This window comes from Leptosomus discolor, chromosome 2 (assembly GCF_034619465.1).
Source record: "Leptosomus discolor isolate bLepDis1 chromosome 2, bLepDis1.hap2, whole genome shotgun sequence".
NCBI classification, from domain to species: domain Eukaryota; kingdom Metazoa; phylum Chordata; class Aves; order Leptosomiformes; family Leptosomidae; genus Leptosomus; species Leptosomus discolor.
The window spans coordinates 60,190,779-60,201,801 of record NC_141392.1 but is presented as its reverse complement, the minus strand read 5'-3'; the positions used below and the strand labels follow the sequence as shown (position 1 = coordinate 60,201,801).

Here is an 11,023-nt window from a genome sequence, read left to right as displayed (position 1 = left end):
TGGGGTCTGTTTACATTCAGTTTTTGTTTAATCATGGTGTTTTCTGGACTTGAAGAAATGCAAGAGGAAGGTGAGGGGGACTGGGCCACTCTTTTATACAAGTCCTTCACCTTACCCCTTGTTTGTTAACAATGCGTAGATTTCCTCTCTCTTCCTTTCTTTCTGTCTATTGAAATGCCTTACAAGAAGTTACAAATGGACTTTCTTAACCAGGAGCTGGAAGATTTAGGATCATCTATATTGAATATTTAGAACCCAGGTAAGCTTTCTGAGTTTGATTGCCATGTCAGCCTTAGGACAACTTGGACCTAAAGACTGACTTTCCTCATCTCTGCTGAAGTGTCTGTGCTTTATTCTCCCTGGGTTTTCTGGTGTGGTTACAGGACAGGAAACGAGCAGTTCCTCTTCTTGGGATCCTTAGTCTTGTCACAGTCAAAAAGAATAAGTCACTTGCCAAAAAAGTAGCCGTGTTGTTGTTTGAGTACATTTTCAAGTTTGTGTTTTAAGTCCTATGACTTCTGAGCCTTTCCACTGCACGCGGATTCTCTCTTCAAACTCATTCTGCCATGAGGGCAAGATGCTTGTGTTTTTTTACAAAATAAAGCTGTCATTCCCTCTCGACACAGAACAAGAGGTAACAGGCACAAATTAAAACACATGGAATTCCACCTGAATGCAAGGAGACACTTTTTCACTTGAGGGTGGTCAAACACAGGAACAGGTTGCCCAGAGATGTTGCAGAATCTCCATCTGGGAAAACATTCAAAAGCTGTCTGGACATAGTCCTGGGCAACATGCTTTAGCTGACCCTGCTTGAACAGGGAGGTTGGACAGGAGGATCTCAAGTCTCACCTGTTCTGTGATTCTGTGACTCAGGAGCTGCAGATTCCAGAAAATGGCAAATGTCCTTTGCAGCTTGCAGCAGAGTATTCTCGTTCAACTTGCTTGGAAACAGAGTGCCACTGCTTAGGGAGCTGAGTGAGGTGGTATTTTCTCTAGATCTACCAGTATGGTCCTTCTCACATCACTTCTCCTGTCAGGCCAGATACTCTCCTTCCCCTTTCTCTGTGTCCTGTGAACACCTACATCTGGAAAACATCTTACCTGAGATGCTGGTATGGTATTTTCTAATCTGCTCCACTTTTGGAGCGGTAGCATCTCTTTGCAGCTCCCTCTCCGTCTCACTGATAACTGCTGTTACATGGCAGTGTAACTTGTTTTCCTGACAGAGAGGAATTTATTCCCCAAAATCTAGTCTGCAGCCTCTTACAACAATAGTAGTGATTGATACTGCTGGTCAGTCACTTGCTTTCCTGCTACTTAGATACGCCATGTCATTCAAGCAGACCTGCAGTATCTGTAGAGTATTATAAAAGTAGGTACATGTAGGGCCTGGATGCTTTAAAGACAGACAATAGACAGTTTAGCATTCATGCAGAAAAATGTTTTATTGTAGTGAAGTTACATAGGAGAAAACCAAAAGTCTCCCTGCTCCTGGTTCAAGGCTATGCTGAGCCATAAAAGGGGAGGTAAGTGCTAACCAAAACAAGTTCCTACATGTAAAAACACATTGCACTTCCAGTCATTTTTACAAGGTTATAAGGATACCGCCTGGTATTTTCTTTTTTGTCTTTTTTCCTTTTCCTTTTTTTTTTTTTTTTTTTTTAAATGAACTGCTGCTTTAACTATTTAAAGCTGGAATCCAGAATGTTTGCTTACTGGAGGTTTTGGGGTTTAGGTTTTTTTACCCTCATAAAGGCAAACCTGAAGATATTCTCTCTTTCTGCTTAGCCTGTCCAGTTTATTTAGATTAAAGCCCCTCAATCCACATGAGGTTTACTTGATACATTCCCATAACGACCTTGTAGGTCTTCAGTGGCTCTAAACCCAGGCTTAGTGTGCAACACTAATGCCGGTTAGTGGTCAGATCATTCTCATCACCAGCAAGCAGGAAGAGGGAATGGCAGCAGGTACAGGGAGTTTATGGAAGAGTGCTGATGTGGCCTTGATGACAGAGCAGCTCTTCCCCAGTTAGGGTAACTGCCAGCCCACTTCCTAATGCAGAAAATCAGCAAAGCATTGTATCAGCCTGGCACACACACAATGAATGGCATGGAGTCTGTGACCATACAGAAAACTAAAGGAAGGTGGGACAGGTTTTGGACCTGCCAACCTTTTAATTGTCCTTTCAGGGATACAAATACAACACTGTTCATCAACTACTAACTAGTTTTCCCACACAGCATGTTATGTACAGCATATTCACTTACATTTTTACATAATAATGCACAGGTCTTCCCCACCACCATCTCATTCATGCAGAGCTAGCTTATTCTTGATCTCTTGAAAGTAAAATCTTAAAAAGGATGAGCAAGATATCTATTTTTACAATATTTACTTTGTACAGTGTGAAGAGGAGGGATAGGCTTTTTAAACATAGGATTCCTTAGCATACTGGATCTGGTCTATCTCAAAAACTGGCTGGCTGCACCTCCGAGCCACACACTCAAGTTTGTTCTTTTGACAAGATTCAGACATGGCTCTCAATCGGTAGACTCCTGGGGTCACAGGTAAACTCACACGGGAGTTTATTCCCACAGTGACACTGAGGGTTTCAGTTTCCACGTCAGAATCCTTTGCTGCAGAAACTCTGCCACTCGGTAGATCCCTTAGAGCCATATATGCTGTGTCCTGTGCACAGCTGCTGCATGGATGAGGCAGCAAAGCATCCTGGTTTGACATCTTTAATCTCATAGTTTGAACTGTGGCTAGGCAGTTTTTAGTAGCCTCTTCGTAAGAGGGTGGTCTTCCAGGATGCCTCTGGTCTACCTCTCTGAACACTTCATCAGCTGACCTGAAACGGGGCCTTTGCCGATAGGCCACAGGCAATGGTTTGTCATCATCAGGGCTGTTCTCTTGGACAACTCTGCAGGAGAACTGATCTTCTTTCTTTGTGAAACAGTCTTTCTGAAAACCCGTGTATTTTCCAGGTCCCCAACTCTGGGTTTTTATTAGTGTTTTCCTGCGGTTTGCAAAAGAGAACGACATGGAATGCTTTTTGATCTCTCTGCTAGGCATACTGCAGTCTTCAGTGGCCTTGGTCGAAAAGGACTGGGGCCTATTTAAAAAGGTTTTTTTGGGACTAGAGGGCGAAACTACTGGGGAGCTGGTGAAGACCGAGCTGTCAGAGCTCTCCAGGGAGCAACTGGAGGATGTTTTGGGTAGAGAGTCAGTTGATAATTGTGAAGGCAAGATTGCAAGCCGTTTCTCCAGTGCCTCCAACCCTAGCTGTTTCTGCTGAACCGGAAAATTGTCCTCACTTCTGTTTAGCTTCTGTTTCCTTATCCTGCCTTCAAGGCAGTTCTGGAAGGACAGGTCTGGCTCTGAGTACCTCCTGTCCATTGTGCTGATGTCATTCCTGAAATTAGTCAGTGAAGGGGTAGAGATGTGTGTTGGATATCTTGTGCTCACACTAGTGCTCCTCCCTTTGGGCTGCACCATCGGAGAGGTACGGAGGCTGACTTCAGCTTCAGGATCTGGGCTGTCATAGGCAGAGTCATTCTGATGAGCAGCACATAGGTGTTCTGTGGGGAGAAACCACCTGTTAGTTTTCACTGACCATCTGAGGATAAAAGTGAACTATATGGAAAGAGAAGTTCCTGTAGAAGAGCACTGCAACAGTGTCTTGAGCCCTTTAGGACTCTGTGTTTCCACAGACGTGTTCCCATATCAAAGAACCTAGCCCAGCAGCTGCAGTCTGTGACATCCCCGGTCTGTTCTCATACCTGTGGAGCTGTCTGTGTGCTCTGGTGACTCCTCAGCCAAGGCACAGGCAGGGAAGGCAATGTCCTCCCCAAATATTTCTGAGCAATTGTTTATGAGGAACTCCACCAACACTGTCACCTGCACACAGAAAACAGTTTATTTCAGTCAAAAGGGCTGAAAACTTATTAAACAGCCTTTCCTGCCCCTGCCTGCTGTCTTTGTATGAAGGGCAGCATAGAGCAGCTTCTGCCAAAATCCTAGCTCCAGGTCAGAGGGTGAGTCCACTCTGGAGCATGAGGCCTGATGCTGCAAACAAATTGATCTACCCTGATACAGATAAAACACCATCAGCCACAGCTTTGGATTCACTGTCCAGAGGGCCTCTGGGTGGCAATGCCCACCACGTGCCCCTTCTCCTCCACATGCAAAGTGTTCAGGAGCTGTGCTACAACATAGGGGCTGCAGGGCAACTGCTACTTTTGCTCAGACGAGGAGAGATGAGGGACAGCCTTGCCCATCACATTGCAGGCATCTGAGCTGAGGGGCACCCCCGAGATGCAGGGGTGCTGTTTTGTTCAGCTTTTGCAGTGGCACTGGGATCCCTATGGATGGCTCTGAGCTGCCCCAAAGGGGGTGGCTGCTTGGTGAGGTCAGCACACCTTGTCATTCATCTCCTTCTGCACTTCCAGCGGGAGCGTGTTGTCCGTCTCTGGGCTCAGCATGTTTGGGCCAACGCAGATGGCCAGGTTGCTGGAGTCCATCCTGTTGGTCTCAGCGTTTTGGCTGATGTGGTGGAGCAGAGAGAGCAAGTGCTTGAGCAAGGCGAGGTTTGGTCTAGGCAGTTTGTCAGCCACCCTGCATGAACACAAACAAAATGTGATGTTAATTGGCGGTGCAGCTACTTCTTTATTTGAGCAAGTCTCAGTTAAACTCAGCCAGATGACACTTCCTCCAGAAAGAGGCATGCGTGTGCTTTTTTCACTGCTTTAGCAGAAGTATCATTCAGAAATCCCCAACAGCAGCTGAACACATGGTTAATTATAAGATCATGAATGATGAGCTCTTGACTGAAAGGAAGCATTACAGCAGTCCATGTCCTTGAGTAGATGGGATGACATCAGGAGATGTCACTGGAGGATTCCCAAAGGCATGTGAAAGCCTGCGGTTGTGCTGTGCAGCTTTCAAAGCACTCGCAGTCAGCCTCCACGTCTGCTCCTTCTAAAAAGCAGAAAGAGGCAGTGGTCTCCACATGCCCACCTTCACCGCCAGCAGATGTGAAGGCTCCCTGTCAGTGCCTGTGCCACAGCACCATGACTATGTTAGCTGAGACACTGCAGCCTCTTTCCTCTTTCTGCCCCAGTTGTTTCATAGAGCAATCTCAAATAGCTTCAGGAAGTGCTGCTGCTAGAGCCCTCTAAACCAAATCCCATGGAGCAATAGCAAGCTGATATAAATGACAGGCTTTTAAATGAGACTCTCAATTTCGGGAGGCATCACTGGCGTCTGCCAGCCACTCCACCACATTGGGACTGGTTGCAAAACTTCCTGGTTGCAAAACTTACTCTTTCAATTCTTCAATTTTTTCATGCTTGCTTGGCTTCTCCAGAGCTTGCATCCACTTCTCGTAGAGGTCTGCCGACAGGAGCTTGGAGGGAATATTTCGGAGGAAGTCCTGCAAGGCCAAGAGAATTAGATGAGGCTTTGGACACCAGCCCTGAGCACAGAGGGAGCATCACAGTGATATGGGCTCGCTAGGGGGCAGGTTGGCTTGAGCTACCTGACCGACAGCACTAGCAGAGCAGTGCAATGCACCAGTACATACCGAGTACATTTGCACTGGGGTAACAACAGGACCCAGCTCTCAGCTGCTTTTTGTTCACCCATAAATCTCAGCGTTCCTCCCTGGGGAGGGTGCTGAGGAGGAGGACAAAGTGAGTTTCCTGTGGGCACGCAGGAAAAAGGCAGCACAACAAGTGGGGCTGAAAATCAGGTGGAAAAGGAAAATGCCAAACTTTCCTAAGCCTGAAACATTTAGCCTGGCTTTGCTGTGGCCTCAGCTTGGAGTCCCACCTAGGTCAGCTCTGGGCACTGAAGTGGTCCCGTGCAGATTAGCAATGTCCTCCCACCTCCGCAGGTCGGAGGAGCTCACCTTCAAAACCACTGCTAGCAGGTGCACAGATTTGCTTTTCAAATCAACATTCCCGCCTTTGTTTAGGTCCTCCTTCAACTCCTTTCGTGCTTTCTCATTGGCAGCTTTTCTGAATATCCCTTCAGTGGAAGGTCCTCTCATATACAATATAGCTAGGATATCCTGCAGGGAAAAAAAAAACAGACAGGAATGGGAGAACATGTACTTGGGTGAAGGAAGGTCCTTTAGTAGGTGGACATTTCTTTAGAAACAGAAGAAAAATTGTCTGGAGGTACACTGTGCTCTAATTAGGTCAGTATCTAGTGCTTGCTCCAGGTAGATTACATGGGCAACAGCCTGAGTTTCCCCCAACCACCCTCTTTTTTGGACTGGTGAATTCCACTAACTTCAGTGAAGTCATTCCTGCTTCCTTCCAGAAGGAAAAAAGGGAAGACTTAAGTCTTAATTCAAATCCCTTCCCTCCCAAGCCAGGCAAATACTACTTAGAAGAGACAAAACCAAATCTATTGGAAAAGACAACTCAGTGGGAGATCTGTCACAAGACCATTTTTATCCAGAAGACAGCGTTTGGGTATTTGTCAGTGGCACTCCATAGCTGAACACTTTTTGCAGGGAAATACAGAAATCCTTGGAATTTTATGCTTCTGAAAGATAAATTTAAATGACTTCTGTAGAATCACGGATGTTTATACTAAGGAGCAGATCTTCCTCTCCTATTCCTGATCCTGGGTTGTCTCCACTCAAAGTTACTTCCAGTGAAAGTTGTGTGGGCTGGACACAACACACAGACCTGACTCTTTCTAATTCTGGGATGGGCCCTGAGCTTATCAGGACTGTGTGTCGAAGAGAAATACCAAAATCATTCATCTCCTGGGTGCTGCAGCACAAATACCGGGGATCCTGCCTCACACTGGGAGCCAGAGGTATGATAACTGTATCACCAGGCTTGCCTACCTGGACCGGTTGGGGCAGTGTGTCATCTTCCCCACAGATAATTGCCAGAGGCTGGCCAAACAGAGTGATTTTGGCATCTAACTGTCCTGGGGAATTCCCATTGGTAGAGCTTCGTCTCAGAGTAAATGACTGGGATATCACCTTCTTTCTTTTCTTTGTTCCATCTGCTGCAAGCAAAAGGAAAGCAAAAAATCAATTAAAAAACCTCTCAGAGTGTGCTATGAAGCCTTTCATCTTTGTGCAATGCAGAGATGTATGTTGAAACAACTCAAACTAAACAGAAAGACAACTAAGCGGTTACTAAGGAAACAAACGCCTAAACTGTAAAACTGTGACCATCCCTCTAAGGACACCACCTTTCCTGTTTTGGGGTTTGTTTTCTTTTACATTCTAGTCACTGTTTCGTCTTAGAGAGTGGGAACATACAAAGCACAGATATAACAGCATTTATAAAGATTTTTGATATTGCAGTGGTTTCTGTGATCACTATCTAAGGCAGATAAGTCACTTGGGCAGCTGGCAATGACAACAATTTTCACTACGCAGTCTGACTGAGCCCCAGCCTTCGGGCAAGAGCAGAACTAGGGGCTCCTGCTTTTCAGCCTCTTTCATAGGCTGGAATGAAAACACAAGGCTCCAGCTCTGCCAGCTTCAGAGCCAGCTTTAATGATAGTGGTCCTGCTAGAGCTAGTGCTTGCCCCATGCCAGCCAGCCAGTGGAAGGTGATACTTGCTCCAGAGGATGAGAGCATCACAGTAGGGCCTCATTGGCTTCAGGGTCATAAATCTCATAGCACGGGGGTTTGCTTCTGCATCTTAAAGAGAAGGGCATGCTAGGAATTTGGAGATGATGGTTGTATTGGGATGAGGTCTAGCTTTTTTTCCCTTTCAGAACCAGTGAGAGAAGGATCCTTTTGCTAGGAAGCTTTCTAAAGGAGTGGCCTTCTACAAATTTCCTGTGAAGGACTTGCGTTCTACTCCAAAACGAAGTTGTCTTATGCAGATGAGAAGTTCTCAGGACCTGTATTTGTGGCTTAGCACAAGTCCTTGGTAGGGAGGGGTTAAAAGCTATGAGAAAGTCACATAACATTATAGTATCATATAAAATGGTTGCTTCTGATACTCCTGAAAAATAGTCTGATATAATGGCCTGCTCCAAATCTGACCCTGCCCTGCTAATGATCTCCTCCAGGTTGTTTACAGGTGCCAAGGTTTTGCATGGTGAGAGAAAACAAGTGCTGTTGCTGCTGCCAAGAGAGTTTATTTGCTCTGTGGTGCAACTGCGGGTAGCGGTACTCAGTACTCGCTTGCAGTGCCACACCTCAGTGGTGATGCTTGAGTGAGAAGAGAGCACATTTACTTCCCATTGCTGCCAGGGAAGACAATGAAATGTGGCTCTGAGGACCAGGGAACAGGGATACAAGACCTCTGGCACTCAGCACTGTCACATCTGCCATTGAGCGTAAGGGAAAAAAGTCATTTGCAAGTGAGTGGCACTCCAGCACTTAAGCTGTCTCCTGGATGGGGCTGAGGGCTGTGGCTTGCTCTCAGGGAGGTGAAGCAAGCAGTTTTGGGTGGTTTTGCAGAAGTGCCAGCTTGCAAACATTATATAAGAAGGCAGTTCCTCAGTTTGTTTTTAAAACTCACCATTTGAGTGGCAAAGTCCGACTTCAGTGCCTGCTGGGACCAGCGGGGGGCATTTTTTGGCATCAGCCTGCAAGAAGCGTGTTAGGGTTACAGAGCTGCCACTAGCAGCACCACCAGGGAGTTGCTGCAGCTCGTCAGAAATCTGCAGGAGGCTCTGGGGAATAACCAGAGTAAGCCCAACACCTGAGTGACACTGCCTCACTGCCCAATAGCGGGGTTTGGGGTAAACCCTGCAGCCAGCCACCCCAGACCTGCCTGGCAGGTCGCAACCCCATGCTCTTTCAGGGGGCCTTTTTGATGCAGGGAAGCCACAGCCAGACACAGCCTGCTCTTCTGTGTCCTCCCCTGGCACTAGAGGTTTCCTCCCAAACTCCTCCAGGGAGCTTTGATGGCTTTGGCGCCTGCCAGATTCCTGAGCAAAACTCCCCGGGAGCCCAGGGAAGGAGCTGGCTGCTTACAGCAACGCTCATCTCCTTCTGCACGGTGCTGCATGGAGTTGCCTTCGAAGGGCTCTGCCCGCTCATGAGTAACGGTAGGCAGCCAGCAGCTCCTACAAGGGCCACCCACACTTTGCTAAGATATCTCACATCAGTACCCAAGAAGGATCAGGGGAAATGTAGCCGCTGCTTACCTCTGACTGGCACTCAATCAGACTCTCCATGTTCCCAGCATTTAGTGTCTTTGACTAGGCAAGAACACAAAGACACTATGTGAGTAATCGAATGCTATGGTTTAGAAATCAGAGCTTTTCAAAATCACTCTGTTGACAGAGCTGAAACAATAAAGACACTTACAGTATTACAGCTGCTTAACACTTTCATTAGGAGCTTGATCGGGGGAGCTCTGGACACTCTGGTTTCCTTCGATCCTTTTTTTTGCCTGTTTATTGAACAGGGAATGGACAAAGATCTTTGTAAAACTGCACCTTTCTTGTCTATCTCCCCTGCAAGCCAGTCTAGCACTTAAGTATGATCCTGAACCAGCAAGATATCCCACACAAGTCCATCATAAAGCCTTTCTCTTGAAGGCAGTCAACCCTGCTGCCCTATCTGCCTCTTGATTAAAACAGAAAAAAAAAGCAGCTTTCCATTTTCAATCCATGCAAAAAAAAGGAGCAAGTGGTGACAGCTACGTATGGTTGTTAGTCTGCAAACACAAGGCTAAGCGAGTCAGTCAGCTCTGCCCACGAACTACACTTAGCAGCAGGCACATCTCTCCCCCGTCTGTATTTTTGTACATCTCTGTACAGCTGCATCGGGAGCGCTCCACTGACTTCAACCGCGATACCACAGATTTGATCCCGGGCAGTACTTACCCAAGGAGTGAGTCCAGCCAGAGCTCCTTCACCTCCCGTGAACTGCAGAGGAAAGGAGAAACAGCATCACTCCCCACTGCTACCAGTCCTTTGAATGGAGGCAGTCGACTAAACAGTTCTACCCCACGTGTGCTGCCTTATATACGCAGAAGGGGCAGGTGGAAATTCACAGACAGGAAGAAGCATCATGGGGCAGGACTGAGATGCTATGAAATTTCTGGCTTCCTCTTTCCTTTTAGAGGAGCTACGTTTTTTTCCTTCAAGAAAAAAAAGAAAGAAAAAAAAGCCCTTGTAGCTGTTATGGATGGAAAAGATGAGACACTTGCCAGGTAAAGGTTCCATCTAGCATCACCAGCATGAGGTGGGATGTGCAGAGGGGGCTGCAGTGTGGGCAGCTTCTCCTTACCGCTAAAGGGCAGTGGGTACCATCTGTCCTTTGACTGCTCCGAGACCTTAGATTTTGCAGTTTAAAGACACACTGCCAAGTTAAGTTACACTAAGAACAGTTAAAAAGGTGGGGGAGTGGGCTAGCTAAGATTCAGAGAAATGTTTTTGTATATTTTTTTTAAAACTAATGGCAACAGTTTACTGTCTGCAAGCAGATGTAGACACACACTTTGCCAGTGCCAACTAGTTCTTGAGAATCTAAGCACTGGACTTATATAGGCAAAATGGTGTAATGTAATAATTTAGTAACGTATGACAATATGTAATAAAAAGTCTTGCTTAAAATATGTCTTAGAAAGAATTATGTGTCCAAGTAATAAAGTTTAATTCAACTGAAGAGATCAAAAATCCAGGAAAAATCTACCTCTGCTCTCCCTGTACCTCTTCAGGGTCTGTTGCTGACTTCTCCCCAACCTGGGCACATCAGGAACATAAGGACAACAGTAATTACTTTACCAGGCCATCATGAAAATTCATCAATGTTTGATGTTAAATGCATGATATTAGTTCTAATGATTCATTGACAGAGGCAAATTACTACCTAGTATTCTGAGTACCAGTCCTTTGATCCAGTGAAAAAGAGGAGCTAAGGCTGAAAGTCAAATAGTTGGGAATATTTCAGTGGTATATTTAGGTGGAAAGCACACTCGTAAAACTGTGGTCTCTCTGCTGCTTCCCCCGGTGGATGCTCCATTTCACATGCGCAGGGGACCAGGGTGTGTCACAGCACAGCTCTTGTGCTATGAC

The 11,023-nt window shown here is 46.3% G+C and overlaps 1 protein-coding gene across 2 annotated transcripts; it reads right to left on the bottom strand.

Moving 5' to 3' along the window:
* Positions 1–2,188: 2,188 nt before the first annotated feature.
* Positions 2,189–9,370, bottom strand: TAGAP (T cell activation RhoGTPase activating protein). 2 transcript variants are annotated; one of them, XM_086461159.1, is made up of 9 exons: positions 9,309–9,370; positions 9,146–9,199; positions 8,515–8,581; positions 6,869–7,035; positions 5,915–6,076; positions 5,328–5,437; positions 4,425–4,620; positions 3,786–3,903; positions 2,189–3,584 (listed from the first exon to the last, which is right to left on the bottom strand). In XM_086461159.1, exons 1-9 carry the CDS (start codon positions 9,333–9,335, stop codon positions 2,431–2,433), a joined length of 2,055 nt encoding a protein of 684 aa, XP_086317285.1. In that variant the 5' UTR covers positions 9,336–9,370; the 3' UTR covers positions 2,189–2,430. The 2 variants fall into 2 exon arrangements, with proteins under 2 accessions (XP_086317285.1, XP_086317286.1); XM_086461160.1 differs by lacking the exons at positions 9,146–9,199; positions 9,309–9,370 and having other exon boundaries at positions 6,869–7,032; positions 8,515–8,574.
* Between the last annotated feature and the right edge of the window lie 1,653 nt (positions 9,371–11,023).